The sequence below is a fragment of the Schistocerca cancellata genome, chromosome 6, assembly GCF_023864275.1.
Source record: "Schistocerca cancellata isolate TAMUIC-IGC-003103 chromosome 6, iqSchCanc2.1, whole genome shotgun sequence".
NCBI lineage: Eukaryota > Metazoa > Arthropoda > Insecta > Orthoptera > Acrididae > Schistocerca > Schistocerca cancellata.
Window position 1 is genome coordinate 243,439,211 of NC_064631.1, and position 24,447 is coordinate 243,463,657.

Below are 24,447 nucleotides of genomic sequence, written 5' to 3' on the forward strand. Positions count from 1 at the left end.
AACGACAATTCCAATATGGCGGATATAAAATCGTTGCATACATATCATAAAGACGAAAATACATAGAAAAACAACACACACACAGGTTTCACAAAATGCCTAATGACTCTAACAGGACAAGCGTGGGAAATTGGGGGTTTTTGGGTGGGGTGAAACTAAATATAAACAAATTTAGCCACCCACCGCCATACAAAACCACGCAAGACGACGAAAAAAATCGACATCACAAAACTCACCAAATACCACAAAACACATTATTATCTGGAATCGGACACTTCCCTTGACCTATATAGCTCTACAGTAGCTCCCGTTCCCATAAATTGGGATCGAACACTTCCCTTGACCTAAATAGCTCAACAGCAACTCCCGATCCCATCTCCCAATACAAAAATCAAAATACACCGCAAAACATTATGAACAAACACTTCCCTTTACCTAAATATATCTACAACAGCTCCCAATACCATAAATTGGGATCGAACACTTCCCTTAACCTATATAGCTCAACAGCAGCTCCCGATCCCATCTCCCAATACAAAAAACAAAATACACCGCAAAACATTGCGAACAAACACTTCCCTTGACCTACATATATCTACAGCAGCTCCCGATCCCATAAATTGGGATCGAACACTTCCCTTGACCTATATAGCTCAACAGCAGCTCCCGATCCCATCTCCCAATACAAAAATCAAAATACATCGCAAAACATTACGAACAAACACTTCCCTTCACCTACAAATATCTACAGCAGCTCCCGATCCCATAAATTGGGATCGAACACTTCCCTTGACCTATATAATTCAGCAGCAGCTCCCGATCCCATCTCCCATTACAAAAATCAACATACTCCACCAAACATTGAGATTGAACACTTCCCTCCAACTATATAGCTCAACAGCAGCTCCCAATCCCATAACTTAGGATCGACCACTACCCTTGACCTATGTGACTCAAAAACATCCAATACGAATACCAATATCAACCTCCACAGCCACAAATTTCAATGAAACACTTCCCTATACCCCAATACACAACACATACGCCAAAAACAAAATAAATGAGAACTTACCACAAGAAAGTTCCAGCCCCACAAACTAGATTGGCCACCACAATCTCTCTCTCTCTCTCTCTCTCTCTCTCACTCTCTCTCTCACACACACACACATACACACACACACACACACACACACACACACACACACACACGCGCGCGCGCGCGCGCGCGCAAACACACGCAAACACACGCAAACCAACAAAAAAAATACTGAACCAAAAGAAAAACCCAACCCACCCACACCTCAACCTCCTCCCCCCCCCCAACCCCAAAATAAAATTAAAAAAAATAACCAAATGCAACATAAAAAACATCTCAATCACACACTACAACTCAACGAAAACTTCAACAAAATAGATCCTCCACAACTAAAACAAAAAAAAACACACTCCCCCTCCCCCCCCACCTTAACAAACACTATACAACAAAATAAACCACCCACCCCACTATGAACCACAGCCACCCACCCACCTACCCACCCAGCCCACCCTAACTAACCACTTTTGGCCTATACATTTTACCCACAGCCCTTAAGAAAACCCGAACAATACAATAGCCCTCTGGGACACTCTTCCGCCAACAGTACTCATCTAAATGAGACTGAAGGTTGGAAGAGCGCCTCTTCCCCCTCCCAAGAACTGACTTAACGGCCCCCCACATCCCCTCTATTGTATTAGTACAAGCTCCTGTCTCATAATTCTTAAACTCTAAACTATGGTTCACTACTAAATGATTGATTCCCCTCTCACCCAACCCCCTGTAAGAAGAAATAGCATCAGAAACTATTGTGGACCCCGGCTCTATATATTCCCCAATTAACCCCACTAATTCAGCCTTCGACCTCCCTTCCACAACCCTAAAAACACATTTGGAACCCCCACCCCCCCCGGAACAACAGCCCCCCACACCCAAAGACCAGCCACAGACTTCCCCCTCCCATACTTCCTTTTCCCAAACTGTGACTCGTCCACCTCCACAACCACCCCATGCCCCCCCAACTTACCCCTGTACTTAATAAATTCCGAACACACTTCACGACAAAAGGAATACCAATCTAAAACAGTCCTCTCACTCACACCAGTCTCATGCGCGCAAAAACTCTGTGGAGATCTATAACAAAAATAATATGTAACAAGCACAATCTCACGCATGCCCAATCTAGACTTCTCGAACCAGGTACCGCGCCGTATGGAACGCCATATGTCATCTTTGCGACAGCGCCACATGTAACCATCCCTGGTCCGAGAGGCCGGAACTTTAACCAATTTCATAGGTTCACGGCACACACCGCACTTCAAGACCTCGGCAATTAAGCCAAATAGCTGAAGAAATGTAATCAGCTCTAAAGCTGTCTCCCCCATCATAGCCCTCAACCGAGAACTATTGATCTGGTCTTTCATATCCATTCCTGAACAAAAAACCACAACCAAATACACTTAATAACAAACCCACCCGATGTACAGCAATCATCATTACATTAACCATCACACAAAACCGTTAACTCACTGATACAAATTCCGCTTCAAAAAGACGCACGCAGCACTCACCACTGAGCAACAGCAAACTGAGCCCAACACACCAAACAAACGAAAACCATGAACATACCACCAGAGGGCACAACAAACAACAACACGACATCTACAAACACGCCACACTCACAAACCAAACTCTGCGCCGTAATGACGTCACACACCACAACACCCTTACGTCACGGGTCAAAGCCGACGCATGAGATCTGATGTTTCTGTTGACCCCATATAATAATAAACAACAACAACAACAACAACAACAACAACGACCACGCACGCACGTGCGCGATGTGTGGGCGTATTTTGTGTGTTTCCTGCTTCAGAGGAAGGCCTTTTGGCCACCAGCTTAAAGATTTAACAGTCTTTTCGTTGTGTCTGTCTGCAACTCAATGTCTCTTCTACACGGTGAGCAGCAATCCATCCTTTTCGCAATACTATTAATTTTCCATTCTGGACTTTTCACTGTTTGATTAATTCTGTTTTGTCACTTCACAGCCTCTTCAGAACAACAGTGTGAAATGTGGAAGCCAATGTTCCCCCACTTCTCTGAATCTGTTCCATAGGAAGAGGAACTGGCAAGACAAAACTCCACGAGAACTAGAGACAGGTTCCATTACAATAATGCCAAAGAAAATTTACATGTTTCTATATACAAAACAAACTGACTTGTAGGATAGCCTAATATTAACGTTTCAGCAACATTTAATGCACTCTGCCATATATAATGCATCTTTCTTCACAAAACTAAAACTGCACAGATGTTAGTAGCTGGTGAGTATTTTGAAGAATATATAGTCTCTTGTGTCATTTACTATACCCATTCATAAATCAAAATTTTTTCATATAAATTTAAAAGAAGCTACAGAAGTAGTTGGTCCTGCTGAAACTATACTATCTTAATCAGCACAGTTAAAAAACCTGAATAGTCTAGATAACTACAAATAATAAAGCCACATTTACGTGATATGTTTACATAAATTCTCTGTTGCTTTTTCACATTAGTTTACTATTTACGCTGTTCAGTATTTGCCACTGAATAGTGACTTGATTTTTCACTATTGTATGTTCATTAGTCTCCACAATACCTCTTTTGCACATCAAATGCCTATTCTCATTTCATATAGGCCTATGTAGTACAAGATGTTAAAAATCAAGCATTTGGATGCACATATGAACAACACTGAAAAACTAGTTTTCCTTTTCCATTTCATCCAAAAATTCCTCAGGCATACTACCCTGTAACATACACCTGACCTAAAAGTACGTTATATTCATGACAACATTAAAGCATTTTGCTCTTACCACTGACAAAGCTTCCTAAGTAACCTACTTTGCTTCTGCCTGTGCACCAATGACTCAGTATCTATGTCCTACTGTTGAAAGCCTCTCAGTTTTCCTCATAATTATATTTATTTATTTCATCTTTGCATTTTGTTTCATTATAACTCAACCAAGTAGTCTCATCTTCTCCTGATTTGACTATTTTGGTACTGGTGCCACACCTTTCTGTTGTATCACTACTCCCATTTGATGGGAAACATTATGAGAAATGTAATTTTCACACTTTAATTAAGTCTGGCCTCATTGCAATAACTGGATCTTTGACTTTCTTCAATATTGTTAGTTCTAACCTATGTGTAACTACATTTATTTGTTTAGAACAAAAGTCTAAATATATTTGACAAAATTCCTTAAGATGAATGTTTATATCTGTACAATTAATAACGTTTGCATCAAAACAAATATGTTTATGTTTACAACTAACCAGTTCAGATAAAGAAGAGGGGGGGGGCAACTTTCCACCTTGTTTCACAGTGCAATAATAGCAATAGAGCGTGCTTTGATCTATTGTTTTTTTTTCTAAACCAGTGCTGCTCTTGTATGCAACTGCAACCGTAACGATGGTCAAGCAAAATAATTGTAAATGAGTTTATATAGTCCTGACAGGAAATGGGCAACGGCGCCACAATGAGAACTTGAAAACAGGCCACCTCTTAAGAGGGGAATACAGTGATAAACTTTCCTCTGCGGTTACAATGAATAATTCCTAACCATTCTCCACCAAGGCTTTTATTAACTAGACTACGCACGAGTTTCCTCCAGAAATGAAATATTATACGCAAATACAATTTTACCTAGTTATTATAAAAGTTTGTACGTAGAAGCAAGATTTGCACGACGTGCACGGTAATAAAAGTACATGAAACAATATGACGTTCACTTTACCATTTTCAATTGTCTTTTTAGCACATGTAAGAAGCTTTCGATGTCTTAAATTGGTCTCCTGATCAGCTTCGGTAGCTTGTTCCGAATTCTCGCTTTCCGGAGATTCCATTTTTGGCTCTTCACACGCCGTGATGGGCAAGTAATAAATAACTTTTTATGAGTTGTCCCTAAAATTTTCGCTGCTGTCATTAACACGAACACCACGTCCCCAACGCCGGCACAAACATCGCTTCTACACCTTGGGTTTGTTGATAACAAGAGACAATCTCCATTTAACAAGGATTGACATCTGTTCCTAGTTCCTACGAACTTCGGAAATTCACCAACACAACAAAAATATTGTTTATAGAAACTGTTGGCTAATCTGAGAAACAAAATATATTATCCAATATAAATAAAAAATTCATTTTTCGATATAGATTTTCGTAAAGTATATTAAAATAGACACCTGCCATACGTTGCTTAGTGGACAATTTATGATGTAAAATACCGAAAATAACATGATGGGTTGGCCAAACTGGAATCGATATATCTGTTTACCCGTCGTCTTGGTGCGCGCAGTTAGAATGTGTTTGTAAACACAGCACTTAATTAAAATGAAATCTGTGCGTAAATATATGTAATTTGTGGAAGATGGTGAAGCTGTTGTATTACCTGCTTCTGGTATTATGTTGGACGACTCGTATTAATACATTTTCAGGAGAGACATTAAGTTATAGTGATCCTTTGCTCTGCAATGAAAAGGAATATTTTAACAGCGTCCTGCTGAAATGCCTGCCCTGCGACAGTAGCAGACACTTAGTACGGGAAGAAAACGGTATTACCACAGTAATATGCCTTCTAAAACTATCATTGTTCTGATGTGAATTATTAAATAATGTACCAAGTACTATGGTGTTAGGTGAAAAGCCATTTTTATCACTTGTACACAAGTTTGTTCTCACAATAACATGTTCAGGTTTGACTTGCGCATGCACCGCAAGAGCAAGAATCGTCCCCTCCGAATTCGCAGATTTTCCAAAATGCGAGTTATGTGGCGAGAATGAACTGCCATCAACAGACCGAACTGTGTGTTTGCCATGCAGAGACCGCACATCTAAGGAGAATAATGTAACCAACTGTGAACCATGTTTACCGGGTCATGTACGAGGTCAGTTCTTCTAGTTTAATTAAACTCTCGTAACCTTCACAAAGTAGACCTATGAGTATGTGAATGCTGGTTTATATGCATCATATTTCTTTCTGTAATAGCTTACCACATGACAATCAATATCCATATAAATGTGATCCACGGATTAATGAAACGTAGGGATATTTGCGCAGTGGACACTATTATTTTCGAAGAATATTAACTCATTGTTGAAATAATCTTTTAGCAAGGCACAGAATAACACGGAAAACAAGGAAAAGATAGTGCTTATGTGAAGCACAGACCTAACAGAATGTGCGGAATGAACTTTTATGCACAGAGTTTGTAATTACACTACAGTTACTAATAAAAATAAAAATCCATACACATCAACGCTCACCTGTTGTCGACAATTAAACTCCCACATTGTTGACTAAGGGCTGAAACCTGTCAAAATCTCTGCCAGCTGTTTATCTCAAACTACTCCATGATATAATGATTTCGCGATTAGTGACTGAGTCAATAATCATTAAAAACCTTATACTGATGAATTTAATGAACAAAACAGTCTAGGCCACATCTTATTATTTGTTATTACCAGTTTCAGCTAAGTTATGCCACCTTCAGATTTAACACTAAAATACAGGACTCTGTATGTTCATGTTTTCAGAGAAAGTTGCGGGCTCAGATGTTCAGTATAAGATATCAAATCAAACCCCTTTTATCTGTGTAATTTCCAAACCGTTATTTTATTTGGCTACCAGTTTCGGCAATTTACTATGCCATGCTCAAGCCCTATGTACAGACAACAATGGTAACAGTGTGGAACAGATAACCATAAAAGGGGGTGGTGCAAGTCTCATATACACTGTTAATATGTAATAACATAACAGTATCAAATGGCATAAGAAGTTACATGAAGTTACAGGTAAATTAAGAAATAAAATAAAAGAACAGTTGCACACTGTACTAACTTAAACTAGTGAGCGAAGTACATACGTCATATAATGGTAAAAAAGAACCTACTAAACAGAGATCAATATTGCATGTTATACATAGAGAATCATGGTACAATGCTAATGCAATACCCATGAAACAACTGGTGTAAAACAATATAGTCATACACTGACGAGTACAGACTGAGGGTAAATTATTTGATTATATGCTGTCATATACTAATAAAACATATAGGCTAGTACGTACTGGAGGTCAACCCCATAACTATCTGTATCATCATGTTCCATATACTAATAATAGCTAACTAATAAAAGGAGAATATGAAGATACACCAATGCAGTTTATTGATCCTTTGATCATAAGACGCAACTTATTTAATAAACCCAACTATGAATGTAATGTAATAAACTGTAATGAATTCCCACTAAGCAGTAGGGCCTATTTACTGAAATATGTGGAAAAGGCAAAACCAATGTCATCACGAAAATGATAAGTCTGCTGGTGAGCAGACATGTGGCTAGGAGATACACCATATCATGAGCTATGAAATAAGTTTAAAGTAAAGTAATGCAATACATATACAGTATATCAGAAAGACACTCATTACAATCAGAACAACCAAAGGCATGTATGTCCGTAGCCCTTAAGCAAGGGATGTATGATCTACAACAGAAAAACCACCAGAATACATGTCAGGGTATACCATTCAGTGTGTAATATACCAACTGCTACCTTTTTGATTAGATGGTTAATTGAGAGAGTGGAATATACCAGAATACAGGTGCCAATTGATGTTTGTCATTAACATTCAATAAAGAGTTGTAGTGGGTCACACCAGCTAGTAGTAACAGCACTCCTGTATTTTAGTGTTAAATCTGAATGTGGCCTGATGTGGTTCTGTTCTTCCAAGAAAGATTTTCTAAAATCCAAGTCTGATTTTCTTGTGGTACTTTTATTTCTTGATCCATTGCTTCTTTTGAGTTGTCTTCTTGATCTGGTCTCATAGCTTATTGAAGTGTTTGTGGCTCTTCCCAGTATGTTAAATAGGAACTCATAATCTTCATATGTCATTGGACATTTGAATGTAGACCACTCACTATTTCAGGCAACTTCAGTCATTTTCTTCTCTCATAGTATCTTTTTCAGTGATTTTATAATCTTTATTTTCAGTGTCAACTTCAGACTTATCTTCAGTTTGAGTTGTTGAGTCTTGAAATTCATGATCAGGAGCATCCATAGTTACTGGAACAGATATACTTATTTTTGTCTTTTCTTCACAAATGATACCTCATAACCTGATTAACATATCTTTCGCCCAAATACTGTGACATTCCGTGTCCCTTGAGTCAATCTAATTCTTTCGTTATTGCTTAGAAACATGAGCATAGCAAATAGGTTCTAATCTATGCATTTGATTTGTCATAAATTTCTCACCATACCACAATTTATATGGAGATACTCTAGTTATAGTGGATAGCACCACCTGATTTGAAACACATGTAGGTAAAGTCTTTCATTTTGCCCCCAAGGCACTATGGAATATTGGGCCCCAACTGTGAGCATGCATTATGACTCCAGCGTTTTCCACTATGATATAATTCTCTCTTTTGATGTAGCCATAAAGGGCATTGCTTACTGAAATTGTTGTCAAATTCTACCCAGATATCACCAGAAACAACATTAACACAATATCAAACCATCTTTGCTTCGACTATAAAAAGCCTCAAATTATTAACAGACTCATCTTTTCCTCCAATGAAATAAACATTTAATAATTTTGTATAATTGCCTTTAAAAGTACAAAATAATCATATACAAGCATAGAACTTTGTAATGAACCACAAATATTTGCTCAAATCGGCTCTCTTAGCTTGGTAGCTTTTTCTCTTCTGTTTTGTGAACATTAGGCAATGTGCACACAAGTGGAGCAAGAGACAGAGAAAGGATCTTTGGTGCAGCAAAGAACATTTATTAGCAATGTAGAATATATGTTATTATTCGTTGGATGTTTAGTTGTTAGTAGTTGAGTTTCAATAGGGAGACTTGCAGATTAGTCATGCTTGTGAGTTTACGTGGTAGTTATATCATTCACAACACAATTACCCATAGTGACGATGCCAATGTGATTTGAAAAGAAGAGTCAGAACTGTAATTTTTGTTTCTTTGTAAGCAATTATGACAGACACACCTTCACTTTTGACAGAGACAGAATTTAAAACAGAAAAATGGGAGAATAATACCAAAATAAAACTTTAATTGCAAAGAAAATGTGCAATTTACAACAAAAAATGAAGTGTACACACAAGCATTCACTGACTGTACAATATGTCAAAGGCTTAAGATGAAGACTATGCCGTACTATGTAACAACAAACGCTTTAGATGAGTGTGACGTCACAACTGTTTACGTCTGTAACAGGTTGTGGGAAGATATTGCAAATTGTGGCTTGAGAAGCATTACTTTCAAAGTAAATTTCCTTTTATGCGAGATAAAGTTTGTTAGTGTGAGAATGTGCAGTGAATTTCATAAATCATGGAGCTTTTGACTCTCATTCAAAATTTAACACTTTGGTGACCAGTCACATAGAAAAATTTTGGGCACAGACCAATCACTTATGTCATTATTTTTAAAAATTTTACTGCCACATTTATGTTTAATGTACCTTAAAGGATAATACATGCTAAAAAAGACCAATATTATTTGTAAAAGCTTAGATTTTCATGAGCTATTCTGTATGCATATAAATTTAAACCATTATTATGAAAAGGAAAGTTGCTACTTACAATTTTTTTGTTGTTGCGCCTATCTGTGACTCAGCACCTCCACTATATGGTGAGTACCAACTTTCCTTTTCATAATATTGTTACAGTCCATCCTGGATTTGCCATTGTTTGAATTTAAACCATTAACTTTTCCTATTTGTGTATCTGAAGAGGCTACTTAACAGTGATGTTGCTACTGGCTGACTACAGCACATGCCCTATGTTCTGAATAACTGCTATCACTGGCTGCTGAGATGACATTACGTGAGTTATGATTGGCTGACAAAAGCTTATCATGCAACGCATTTCAATTTCAGTACTTTGGAAGCAACTGTGATGTATTTGGTGGACTTTAAACACGTGCTTATTACCATTCAAAGGATTGTAAGTTTTTTAGCTCTTAGGAAAAGTATATTATTACTTAACTAGGAGAAAACTACTTTCACCTGGGATCAAGGATATTTTCACTCAGGAAAAAGTGTATTTGGGAAAAAATCCAAGAATGTTTTTTTCTTGGTCGCATATACATTGTGGATAAGCCTCCAAAGTGATTTTGAATACCCACTAGTATGATGTGTGATTGTAAGACTATATTTTGCTACTGACAGTATTAATTCAGTATCTGAATATTTTAAGGTGTGGAGCAAGAACAGAAAATAAATTCTTTTGAATGTCACTATCTGTCAATTTTAATTTACTGTGGATTCAGCTTCTGCAGTTCCTTCTATGGCGATTTCATCTTCAGTTGTAGCAGTAGGCCTAGGTACAGACAAAAATTGTTCAAATGTCTCAAAGTTCCTTTTGTCATTAGTAACATGGCTTATTTATCCATTATCAGCATACCAGCCTTATCGATTGGAGTCAGAATACATCACAGTGGGATTACCAAAAGTTCCAATCCTACTCATCTGCTTTGGCCCATAACATCATCAAGAAGGTGGACACACAAATTTCAGCTTGAATCAAGCTCTCGATGCCAGGAACCTACACACAGCTCAGAAACCCAGTAGTCTGAATTTCACTTGATCTATATGACAGCTAAAACAAAGCCTGCAGTATCAAAAATCAACACTCTTAAATCATCAAATCTTCCCGTACCGTATCTATTACGGTGAAAAAGAAGGGTTTGCTGTGACATACATGAGCCACTTAATGTTTTTCATTGTGTTGGATTTGTCATTTACCTGTGACAAATCTTACTGATTTAACAGTCATCTTTAGAAATAATTCTGGCGGTCCAGCTATTCTGTCCCATCACTATGTATGAACATCATTTTCTTCTGGGCTTTGATCCTTGGTAGGTATTCTCACATTGGAAATCAAAATAGTTTAACCAAACATTAACACATTCTGATACATAACTTCTGACCCTATGGCCACACATCAGAGTTCTCTTTTTTAACAGAAGAGTGATTCATTTGGCTTCCTGCTGACATTGTCGGTGGCCCTCTTACTCCAAGCCATTCATGAAACAGTCAACTCAAAAGTGCCAAGGCATAAATATAGCTTCGTACAACAAGTGAACACTGCTGCGCTTGTTGTTATGATGCATGCATCCTGTGTACAAATGCAGACTGGAACACACAGTATTTGCTCTGTTCTTATATACTACTTAATAGACATCCACTATCATGATCATCTTTAGCTGGTATGAATACCAATAGTTGACCAGGATATTTGATAAAATGCCCTCTTACACTACACTCTCTAAAATGAAATCCACTGTACAACAAACCAAAACTCACTCACATCACTAGTATCAAAAAACACAACCTAACCAATGATGGGGAACCACTGTCCACAATACTTTCCAACCACAATCTGACACAGTTACCAAAAAGAATCCAATATTGCAATGCCTACTATTCAAAATGAAGAGTGATGCAATGTTACTTCGGACAGGCAACTACAGCTGTTATGAAACATATGGAATGCATTTGCAGATGCAAACATGAACAACTATCAGCTGTGTAAGAGAATTGACAACAATGAATATTTGTGCTGGTCTGGGACTCAAACTCTGATTTCCTGCTTTGTGCGAGCAGTTGCCTTAACCGCTTTGGCTATTTGTGCATGACTTTTGGCCAGATCCAAACTTCCATACGTCATCGTCCCTACACACACATTATGTAATTCCCATACAGGGGTGTACATTTTGATTGAAAGTTGCTGTTGGTATCAGCGGATAAATACAACATGATGTAGGAGTGATGACATAAGGAAGTTTGGGTCTGGCCATGAGTTTTGCACAGCTAACCAAAATGTTTAATATGACAATTTGCTTAAAGCAGGAAATCCGGGTTTGATACGAGTCTGGCACAAAATTTCATTGTCATGAGTTCCCTTATACAACTGACGGTTGTTTGTATTTGTAACTGAAAATACAGGGGATAGGCAAAATAACGTGAACACCTGTACTTAGTTGGGAATGGTTTATCAATAAGGTGTTGGACCCTCCCATTTGCCTATTATACAGCTGTGATTCTTCTTGGAATAGTGGCATATAATGATTGTATAGTCTCCAGTGGAATGTTGTGCCACTCTTAATCAGAACCTCTTCTAACTCCTGTAATGACAGGGGAGGTGGAAATCTGCTCCAGAGTCTGCGCTCCAATACTGCCCATAAGGGTTTGATAATGTTCAAGTCCGGGGACTGTACTGGCTAGGGAAGGTCCTGCAGTTCAGTTGCATGCCCCACATACCACAATTGTACTGTCCTGGCTGTGTGTATGGGTGCATTATCATCCTGAAATATGGCACCATTGTTGGGGAACAACGTTTGAATCACGGGATGCACCTGATCACCTAAAATGTTTGAGAATAATGATGGGACCAGCAGAATACATGATATGGCTGCTCACACCATGCTTAACCATTAGAATCAAGCAATAAGGACTGTAGGCTTCTTTTGGCATCCTCCACATGTAAAGCTGGCCCGATGTTGGAAATAATAAAAACATTGACTCATCAGACCATATGATGTGTTTCCACTGATCAGCCATCCAGGATTTATGCTCCTGACTCCATGTTTTATGCTTCTTTGCATTGTTTGTTCTTACTAATGGTTTCGGTATAGCAACTCATCCATGAATATTCGCTTTATGGAGTTCTTGGTGGACAGTGTTGATAGAACTGTGGTCTCAAAGATGGCTATTGAAGTCTGCAGTCACTTTAGCCACTGTAGTTTTGTGTTGTTTTGACGCAATTCGTGTTTGCGTATGACAATCTCTATTATTTAGTTTTGATTTATGTTCACTATTACATTTACACGATGATGTCTTTCCATGTTTTGTGTAGGCCGTCGTAACTGTTGAAACAGTTGAATTTGAAATATTCCATAAGTTGGCTATCTTGGTTAGTGATGCTCCAGCTAATGGGGCCCCACAATCTGCCTCTCTGGAACTCTATTAGGTCTTTCGCTGCACGTTGATGTCAGACTCTGAATGCAAATACGAAGTGTGCACTACTCGTAAACAGACTGCATTGATGCCTTATCTGTACTGAACATGCACAGTCCAGCACAACATGTGCCGTATCTACGTTGTTGACCATCAAACCATGCCAATACAACCACTGTTCACGTTATTTTCCCTATCCCTGTCCATTTCATGTATGAAAAAGAATTGCTTGCAATCTGCCCAAGTAACTGTAGAAACTTGATTGTACAACGAGCAATGATCTGCTCATAAATTTCTCTGTCATATCCATTCCTAACAAAAATAATAAACTGCTTTTAAATTTCTGACCATAAGAAATGCACCAAACACAAGCATGACCCCCATCACCCAAAAATGCAAAATCAAAGAAAGTCATTAGCAAACTGGTACAAACTCTTCTAATGATAACATTACACATTCAGCTACCAGCATCAAATGTGTCACTAAGATACCTAATAAAAAACTTCGAATTGTGAGCATCCAACACAAGAGAGTGCCACCAAATACTATGACATGCCATCTACCTACACAACCCAACTCAAAAACACTACACCGTCTTGATGTCACACAACACAGTTATATGATAGGGCAGAGCAGATGGATGGAATCACAACTTTCGATTGACATCATCACAACAGACGTCACGGAAGGCAACTCCTATTAGATTCCTTATGTGAGAATTGTGCAGATTAGAAATAAATAAAGTGACTCACTAACGTCTTTGTTCATGAAATTTCCTGGCGGATTAAAACTGTGTGCCGGACCGAGACTCGAACTCGGGACCTTTGCCTTTTGCGGGCAAGTGCTCTACTGACTGAGCTACCCAAGCATGACTCACGCTCCGTCCTCACAGCTTTAATTCCGCCAGTACCTCGTCTCCTACCTTCCAAACTTATCATTGACAACTATTGATATCCCGACAGGTGCACACCCTGTCATTTTCAAGGCAGAAATGCAACGAGAGAGTGCTGTGCAAGGTAACAGATAGCATCAGTTCTGTCCCTCTGTTTTTTGACAAGGGAGAGAGCAGGATTCCAAGCAAAATTTAAGCAAAACCTGTCATCTCTATTTGTTATTTACTAATTTAATCTCAACTGATTCCTGAATAACACTATCCCAGTAATTGAAGTTCTTGCCAGAATCTCAGTGTTGTTATGTTCCTTAGGATGATCACACGCAGGACAACTTTCTGCAGTAGCAGATTTGCTTAGCTGTTGTAAGCATGTGTGATGCTTACACTCAATACACAGCTCCTCCATGCTCCTGAAGGTCTGATCAATATATGACATGTCACAACTGCAATGCATATGATAAATGCCCTCTTTACACATACCTAGATCGACCTTCTAAAATCGTAAATTCCTGATCTTAGGTGGTGATAAAAAAAAACACACAAATTTCACACTGTGTTTCCACAGAATATGATCAGTCCTTTTGGAAATACTTCCTGTATCAGGCAAAAAGGTCATAGACTTTGGTGGCAGGTCATTTGTTATCATCACTCACGTATTTCACAGTTGGTTGATAGTGCAGTGCTTGTCTGATCAGTCTTTCACTATAACCATTCTGATGAAAGGTGACAATGAAATAGGCTGACTCAAATGACAGACAGTAACATAGTCAACTTGTTGACATATTTCTCACTGAGAAGGTAATATAATTGTGAATAACTAGCTTACTGATTCATTTGGAATGTAATAAGTTGTGTGCAGGTCATAATTTTTGTTGATAGTGCTTATCATGCAACTAAACACAAATGAGAGACATGGGGACTCATGTTCTACAGAGTTCTCCCAAATTACAAGGCTTCATTTAGGAAACAAAATTTCAGACAGGTAGTATAGATGGTAGGCTACTGTGATTTGAGAGTTACCTATTCTATTGAAGAATCAGTTAGTAGTAAAGTTTAGAATTAATTTAGGTCTGGGGAAGGCTTATATACTCATTATATTTGGGGCATAATTGTAGGACTTTTCATTGTTTTATTTTTAATAATTTTTATTTTTCTATAGATTAATTCTTTAATGTTATCATATTATTAGTAATATATTAATTGTGAACTGAAACAGATCATAAAAATTGTAAATGTACTACCGTTATCATTTTATGTGAGATGTGTTTATGTGATCAGTTGCAGGTAACAAGAGAACCAATCATATAATTTTATAGCCTCAATACATATTAAGATTTTAGAAGAAGGAAGTAATTATTGTGAAAGTGAAACAAAGTTTTACAACATGTTAGCAATGTTGAAGATAGAAGGTAGTAAAATATTATGTAACTGAATTTGGAGCTCTTGGAAGTCGCAATTACTGTCTTGCTAAAGTTTTGTCACAGGAAAGAAAAGCATTCCATATCCAAAAAAACCATTAACTGGTTTATTCCTCTCTGTGTAACTGTAATTACACTCAAAGCAAAATAAAGCACTTCACCATGAAGAAATATCTGATTGAGACAAAAGTCAGTAGAGGTGATGTACACATATAGATGATGTGTTATTCCTTTCGACACATCTAAATTAAACACATACCAGTATGTAGTTGCCATACACTTCTTTATTCCAAACACATGCTCTTAATGAAATTAACAGTAACAACAATTATAATAAAAGGCACCTGGCCTACCGAACCACCAGCAGGAGTCAGATTAAAACATTAATGCATTTAAGTCCAATAGACACAGATCTTTCAAAGTTTACTCAACCAGTTTTCACTAATTAAAACAATGTTCATAAAACTATCATTAATCAAATTAACTGACATAACTGAATCACACAAACCTTTTAAACATGCTTCATGACTTACATAGAAACTGACTTTGACATAACTCATAACAAATTCTAAAACTACTTCCAACAACTAAGACATCTTCCCTGGACTGATCTTAAGCAATTCTAACCAATTAAAAGTATTATAGATTTATACACTCAACTCGGCTTCTCTTTAGTGTTACTTACAGGTACGAGGTTCACATACATTTCAGTTCCAGAATATAATAATAGCATATTAAATAGTCTTAAAATGGGACCGTTTCAATTTTATGTTGAAAATTAGTGATGGATGCAAGCAGACGGAAAGATTCTATCAGATACAGGAAATTCACGGACCAGAAGGTGAAGTAGAACTACACTCAACTTTGAGCAACATTTAAGCTTCTGGAAAACTACAACGCTCCAGCAGCAAGATGGAATTGCAGGACACTAACAATGTAACCATAGACACCGATCCAGGTCCTTAAATTTCCCTCTTCCACCGTGATACTCCGATCGGAGTTTTCTCGCGTCGTCCACTGCCACTTATCTGAAACATAAACACATCAGTGGCAGACAACATTCTGGTGCATCAGATACACAAAACACATATGTCCAACTGATTATAAATAAACCTTTAATTATACACAGCACAAAATGAACCCAAGCAGAACTAACCTATGTGACCACTTGCCCAGTAACGGCTCTTAAAATTTGATTAGCCAATTCTCTAGAACAAACAAATAAAATAATAACATAGAAAAAGGAAATAAGGAAAATTATTTTGGCACACTCTTGAATGCCAGGCACAGACTTATGCACTACTTAGTATGACCTCTAGCTATGCATTAAGCACGGCTTCATGTCTATTTGTTGTGCGTAGCTAGCACTCCCTTAAATGCCGTCAACATATTAGGAGGCCAGACCAAATACAGTGTCAAGTAACAGACGCAATCAAGATAGTTTTCAGTGCACTCGGGTATTCAATTAACATGAACAGAACCCACCAAGGAACAATTAGACGACTCCAGTTCAGACGACTAACATGTAACAGATGCGAAGGAAATCTGTTTTTCAAATCTCAAGGAAATTCCAATCACTCTGGCAATGGATCTGCATTCCAACTGCTAAACACCTCGCAGCAGCTGCCCACGGTCCTCCGTCATATCGACTCCGCTACTCGCCACGCTGCATACATCCACAGTGCCACATGTCACTGTCGCTCACACAGCTGATACCATAACTCAAGCCCCCACAGAGTGCACGCACCGCAGTTAAATAGCCATCCGCCAAAGATGCGAAGAAGACAAGCAGGCATCGAAAATAGACTCAACGATTGGGACGACAATTGATGGAGACTGGTGCCAGCAGCGCACCAGCTGAATAGACAGACAAATGATTACAATTCCAGATAAGTTGGATGTATTTATTAAAGAGAAAATGCTTCACACATTCAGCAAGACAGCAAGCTGGGTGGAGGAATGCACTCAAAAGAAGAAGAAGAAGAAGAAACACCACAAAGGAATTACCTGAATGGGGTGGGAATCAGTAGATGTGATATCATGTACAGGAAAATAAATGATTACAATTTCAGAAAAAAATTGGATGATTTATTCAAGAGAAACAGTTTCACAAATTAAGCAAGTCACTGATGCATTGGTTCATTTTGGTCATTACGCAAGTAGTTATTCAGTGTGGTATTGATAGACTAGAGTTGTTGGATGTCTTGAAGGATATCGTGCCGAATTCTGTGCAATTGACATGTTAGGTCATCAAAATCCCTAGCTGGTTGGAGGGCCCTGCCCATAATGCTCCAAACATTCTCATATTCGCATTTGGGGTGACATCCATTCTCAACTGGGAAGAGACCCGTTGACCTTGCTGTCCAAGACAGGGTTTGGCAAGTATGAAGACAAGCAGTAGAAATTTACCGGTTGTGGGCGGGCATTATCTTGCTGATATGTAAGCTCAGGATGGCTTGCCATGAAGGGCAGCATCCCTGACTGATGAGGAGGAAATCGTCATGGATTTTGATACCTCTTCCCCAGAACCTGGCAGCCCCTCTGCTGCCACTCGCTCTACAAGTGCCTCACCAGCGCGGCGCAAAGACGGGGAAATCTAAACCGAAACGCTGATATGGCTCCCATACTTCAGTGGAATCTGCATGGAGTCAGACCTCGCTTTGCAGAATTGCTGCTGTTAGTACAGGAAAACCCCTTTTGCATCTCTTTGCAAGAGACACATTTTAAAGAGACTGATACACCTGTACTTACAGGATATCACATGTACAGGAAAGACGACCTGACTGGTAATAGGGCTCAGGGTGGGGTGGCGGTGTTCATTAAGGACACATTCCACTCCTCACCTGTGACCTTAACCACAACGCTACAAGCGGTTGCAGCTCGGATCCTGGCCCAGGTTAATGTCACAGTGTGCTCCTTGTATTTACTACCCGCTGAGCTCATTGACAGTGAAGCCCTCGCACGGCTCATTGATCAACTACACCGTCCCTTTCTCATTTTAGGAGACTTTAATGCTCATAATGCATTATGGGTTCCAACGAAACCTGCCCCAGAGGCCATTTGATTGAGCAGTTGATCAGGACTTCCGACACCATACTGCTGAACACAGGTCAGGCCATGCATTTTAGCACCGCTTCGGGTTCGTCTGCTGCCATAGACCTCTCTATTTGTTCGCCTGTGCTTGCAGACATTGCTCAGTGGGTCGTCGACGACGACCTTCATGGCAGCGACCATTATCCTGTCTGGCTCCATCTGCCAGTTTAAATGGGTCGTGTCGCACAGCCGCCGAAATGGTTGTTCCGGAAGGGAAACTGGACGCTCTACTGGCAGTTGGCTGGTTTTGAACGGTGTGAAGGCGTCCAGGATTGGGTGGATCACATTACGGCGGTGATGCACCATGCCGCTGATGTATCCATACCAAAGTCAAAGGGAACACCTGTGAGGCAGCCTGTCCCTTGGTGGAATGACAACTGTCGTACTGCCATCAGAGACAGATGGGCGGCTTTGAGAAGATTCCGTCAGTGCCCCACTGCTGCGCATCTGACAACTTTCCGAATAGCGCGGGCAAGAAAAATCGTTGGGGAGAGTAAACGGAGGTCTTGGCGTGAGTTCCTGAACTCCATCAATAGGTCCACATCTTCAAGCAAAGTATGGGAAGCCATTAGGAGGATCTCAAGGCGATACTCTCGACCGCCACTAGCAGCTATACGTGAGCGGGGGTGTCTCCTAACATCTCCAAGAGACATCGCCCAGGCGTTGGCAGAATCTTTTCAAACTATTACGGCCGATTCTAGCCAGGACCCAGAATTTCTGCGTTATCGGGGTACACAGGAGAGGGCTGGTTTTGATTTCCGTTCAAAGAACGCTGAGGAGTACAACCAGCCTTTCTCTTTGTGGGAGTTGGACTCTGCACTGTCCGTATCTCGGGATACCGCACCTGGTCCAGACCTCATATCGTATAGCATGCTGCAGCAGTTGGATCTGCGGTCAAAGGAAGTCCTCCTTCAACTTTTTAATGAAATTTGGAAGACAGGCGACTTTCCTAGTTCGTGGAAAGAATCGATTTTAATTCCCCTTTTAAAACCAGGGAAGCATCGGACCGAACCCAGTAGCTACCGTATTAGTCTCACAAGCTGCATCGGGAAGACATGTGAGCGAATGGTCAATAGGCGCCTGGTGTGGATTCTCGAATCCAGATCCTCACTTACCCGCCGCCAGTGTGGGTTCAGGAGGTATCATTTCACCCTAGATAACCTGATCCTACTCAAAAGAGCGATACAAGATGCTTTCCTACGTAAGCAACACCTTATCGGGGTTTTCTTCGACCTGGAGAAGGCATACGATACTACCTGGAGGCATACCATTTTGCGGCAGCTTTATGAGTGGGGTTTCTGTGGGCGTTTACCCACACTCATCAGATCCTTTCTGTCAGACAGGTATTTTAAGTATAAGGTTGGGAATATCCTGTCTGACTGTTTTAAGCAGGAGAACGGTGTCCCTCAAGGAAGTGTCCTCAGTGTGACAGCTTTCGCAATTGCCATCAATAGTATTGCGTCCACAGTACGACGGCCCGTGCAGTGCTCCTTGTTTGTGGACGATTTCTCCATTTTCTGTGCATCTTCCTCCCTCACAGCTGCTACACGCCAATTACAGCTGACACTCGTGTGATTGGAGGAATGGTCTAAGACCACGGGATTTAAATTCTCTTTGGAGAAGACCGTTTGTGTAGATTTTAACCGTTCCCGTTCTCTTTTTAATCTCCCTGTTTTAAAACTCGGAGACACTGTTCTCCCCTTTATGGAAAAAGTGAAATATCTCGGGCTTATTTTTGATGAGAAGCTCACATGGTTGCCACACTTAAAGGATCTAAAAGTCTGCTGTTTCAAGGCTTTAAACGTCCTTAAATGCGTCAGTCATAGATCCTGGGGCGCTGACAGGGCACGTCTGCTCCAACTTTATAAGGCCTTTGTGCGACCTCGACTGGAATACGGATGTCAAGTTTATGGCTCTGCAAGACCTTCCTACTTCAAAATGTTGGATGTGATTCACCATGAGGGTATTAGGCTTTCCATGGGGGCTTATCGCACGAGTCCAGTTGCTAGTCTGTGTGTCGAGGCGGGTGAGCCTCCGCTGTCCATTCGGCGTCTTCTCCTCGTGGTACGGCACGCGTACAGGGCCAAGTCCACTCCTCTTTCATTGGCGTCCAACACTTCTTCCCAGCCGGCACTGGCACGTCTCTTCCGCCACCGTCCGGCGGCAACAAAGCCGTTTGGCATCCGTGCAAAGGAGAGTCCCGAGTCAGTACACCTGGAGGGCATTAAGGTACTCCACGTGGGATGGAGTAGGGGATCTCCCTGGCGACTACAAAGGCCAAGATTACTTCTTGATCTGGCTGCTTACAGGAAGTATTGTACCCCGGACCACCTTTTTAAAATTACACTTACTGAGATTTTAGAACGCCATTCCGATTTTATTACTGTTTACACAGATGGGTCTAAACAGGGGGATTTTATGGGCTGCTCTGCTGTGTTTCCCGATACTGTCCATCGGATAGGGCTCCCAGAGCAGTTCTCAGTTTACTATGCAGAACTGTTTGCCATTCTGCAAGCATTAGAGCATATGCGCCGACATCGTGGCACGAAATTCATCATCTGCTCCGATTCCCAAAGTGCTCTACACGCTCTTGAACAGATGTACCCAGCAGATCGGATGGTGCAAGAGGTGCAGGACGCACTCCTGCTCTTGCAACAGCAGGGTAAGGATGTAATTTTCTGCTGGGTTCCAGGGCACATAGGGATTCCTGGAAATGAACTTGCAGATGCGGCTGCCAAGGAGGCTTGCTCCATCCCACCTCCTGCTCGCTGTTCCGTCCCCCTGCAGGCCATTCCGTCTTTCGTGACTCGGAAGGTCATGCGTTGGTGGGAGGCTCAGTGGCTGGACGTGAGGGATAATAAGTTGCGAGCGGTGAAGGATTCTGTCCGACCGTGGCTCACCTCCTTCCGACGACGACACGCTGAGGAAGTAGCCCTTACACGGCTTAGAATAGGACATTGTCCTTTGATGCATGGTTTTCTGTTACGTCGTGAGGAGCCACCAACGTGTCAGACATGTGGGACACAGCTGTCGATACGACATATTTTAACTGAGTGTGTTTTATATGCGGGTTTGAGGGAAGATTTCAGTTTCCCACCGGACCTACCCTCTCTTTTAACTAATAATGAGGCGCGTGTCGCTAGAGTTTTACGTTTTTGTGTGATGTCTGGCCTTCTTCCCAAAATATTGGGCTTGAAGTCTTAATGTGCTGTCCAGTGGTTTGGTCACCCATTATTTGTAAGTGGTCACTCAGCCACCGTTAATTATTTTTACCTGTTTGTACTGCTATTTCATTTTTAGTTTTATCTCCCTTTTTTGATGTGCTGTGTCCAATCTTGCAATTTAAACAATACCAATTCTCTCACAATTCGGCTCCGAATTGAACTTTTGGGAACGGGCGCTGATAACCTCGCTGTTGTGCGCCCTAAAACACTAATAATCATCATCATCATAATCATCATGAAGGGCAGCAAAATGGGGCGTAGAATATCGTTGACATATTGCTGTGTTCTAAGGGTACTGTGGATGACAACCAAAGGGATTCTGCTATGAAAAGAAATGGCATCCCAGACCGTCACTCCTGGTTGTGAGGTCGTATGTTGGACAACAGTGGGCTTTGTATCCCACCAGCATCCAGGTTGTCTCCAGACAAAACTTTGCTGTTTGCCAGGGCTCAGTTCGAAATAGGACTCATCACTAAAGGCAGTTCTACTCAAGTGAATGAGATTCAAAGCCAAAGACGTGTCTGGAGATGCTCCAGACAGTGATGGGATACTAACCTGACTGTCGCCCGTCACACGGCCCAGCAGTCCAGAGTGATGGTCTGGGGTACCATTTCCTTTCATAACATGATGTCTTTGGTTTTCATCCATGGCATCCTTACTGCACAGCAATTTATCGGTGATATTCGATGCCAAATTTTGTTGCTCTTCGTGCAAAGCATCCTGACCCTACACTTCAGCTAGACAAGATAATGCCCACATGGCAAGAGTTTCTACTGTTTGTCGTCATGCTTGCCAAACCCTTGGCTAGCAAGGTCATTGGTTCTGTCCCCAGTTGAGGACATTTGGAGAATTATGGGTAGGTCCCTCCAACCAGCTCAGGATTTTGATGATCTGACATGCCATTTGGACAGAATTTGGCACAATATCCTTCAGGACATCCAACAACTCTGTCACTCAGTGCCAAGCTGAATAACTGCTTGCATAATGACCAGAGGTGGACCAATGTGTTATTGACTCGCTCAATTTATGAAACTGTTTCTTTTGACTAAATCATTCAGTTTTTCTGAAATTGTAATTATTTGTTTGTATGTACACGTATATCGCATCTACTGATTTCTGCCCCATTAAGATAATTCCTTTGTGGTGAATCTTTTCTTTTGTCTTTGAGTGTGCTGTAAAGTATGGTTATAATTACTTGCTTAATGTAGGCAATACATCTATATGCAATTTGCCTTTGTGTGGAGGAGAAATGTTTTGCTGTTCATGAATGTTTTGCTTTATTTCCATTCACTACCCATATTATTGGTATCTGCTCTTTATAAAGAATCAACTTATGTTTCATGGGGAACATATTTTTTATTATTACAGATTAAAATAAATATACATACTTCAGTTTGGTAATGAACTAACTTAGTTATGTCTGTTTTAGTGGAGAGGGAACTGAATGGAAACTATTCTGACTTGCATTGCGTTAAATGTGCGAAAGGCACAGTTCCTTCAGTGAGTGGTAAAAATTGTGTCCCTTGCTCGAACAAACCATCTGTACTGGGACAGAGGCCTTGCAATTGTACTGGAAAGAACTGGCACCTTAGTGATGATATGTGCATTCCAAGTTCGTTGTTTCTCTATTGGCCAGAGGAAGAAAGTGTGTTCACTGTGCGGTATGCTTCTGATAACAAAGTAGTGTCCAGTTATATAAAAATGAACCTACATAGAGCTGTCTATCTCTGCAAGGTATGTACTGAGAGCTTAAAATGTATTTTTTTCCTGCAGAAATCCCTTTAAATATGTTATTATTGATCCTTTGAGGTTTGTGACTTGAATATTCAATCCCTATACTTTCTTCACATATCAGTGTATTCCTAAACAAGATTATTTACTTAATAATTTTCAATAACATTAATATTTCTTTGGGACTACTGATTTTACATATTTAATTTTATAGCCTGTCTTTAATTTTTGTGTTTTATCAAAAACTCAGTCGTTTCAGAGTAAAAGTTGTGTGTCGCCTTAATGCAGACATTGTGATTAACTCACTGCCAAATCTTTAAATTCCTTTTATTAAAAAAATTGTTTTGCAGCTGCACAATGTTTCTTCATGTCAGATGTTAGCTAATATGTGTGCAATGCTGCTGTATGATAATAATTACAAAGGCAGTCCATGTAAGCTTTTTGAAGATCGAAAGCTTGAACATGAGTGGAAGGATAATGTTATGCCATGGCTGCTTTATGGAGAGGGTGATGCACCAGCTGTGCTTTTCAGAAAGAAAATTTCTGCTGAATTTAATCTCCAACCAAATACAGAAGTAAGCAGCAATATTCTGATTTTCTGTTTTTTGTTTAATTTGCTGCTGTTTTTATTCATATTTTAAATTGGTTTTATCTCTCTTCCATCAGAGAAACACTATAAATCTGACTGCAGTACGATTCACTCCAGATGGATGGCTAAAGGAGATTTCTAAAGCAAAAGGCAACTTTTTGCAGCTGTGTCCTACTGTTTCTGGGGATACAAGCTCGCTTTTTCAGTTTGGAGCTCGATATCACCATTCTTGCACAATGCATGTCAGTGAAATGGTGGCACACAGAGACACAGAGTTTGTTGAGTTATATTTGCAGTATTGGACTGAGGATGAATCTGTGCTCTATCCTATCCCTGTGCTAATTCTTAATATGAAAGCAAGAAATGCTAACAACAAGGTAAAACGTTTTTGATAACTCTGTTTAGAACTTTTAAAAAGATGTATCTTATTTGAAGTCATACT

The 24,447-nt window shown here is 40.1% G+C and overlaps 2 protein-coding genes across 3 annotated transcripts in view; one reads left to right on the forward strand and one right to left on the reverse strand.

Moving 5' to 3' along the window:
• The window catches only part of LOC126190852 (anoctamin-8), a 191,448-nt gene extending 186,373 nt beyond the window's left edge, over positions 1-5,075 (reverse strand). The window contains exon 1 of the mRNA XM_049931440.1: positions 4,813-5,075. Within this exon, the coding sequence (XP_049787397.1) occupies positions 4,813-4,921 (109 nt within the window). The 5' untranslated portion in view covers positions 4,922-5,075. The remainder of the gene's footprint in view (positions 1-4,812) is intronic.
• Positions 5,076-5,365: 290 nt separating this feature from the next.
• Positions 5,366-24,447, forward strand: part of LOC126190985 (meckelin) — a 224,027-nt gene continuing 204,945 nt past the window's right edge. The window contains exons 1-5 of one of the 2 annotated variants that reach the window (XM_049931661.1): positions 5,366-5,629; positions 5,771-5,962; positions 23,115-23,419; positions 23,767-23,991; positions 24,083-24,382. In XM_049931661.1, the coding sequence (XP_049787618.1) occupies positions 5,446-5,629; positions 5,771-5,962; positions 23,115-23,419; positions 23,767-23,991; positions 24,083-24,382 (1,206 nt within the window). In that variant the 5' untranslated portion in view covers positions 5,366-5,445. The remainder of the gene's footprint in view (positions 5,630-5,770; positions 5,963-23,114; positions 23,420-23,766; positions 23,992-24,082; positions 24,383-24,447) is intronic. The other variant, XM_049931662.1, reaches the window with a different exon arrangement.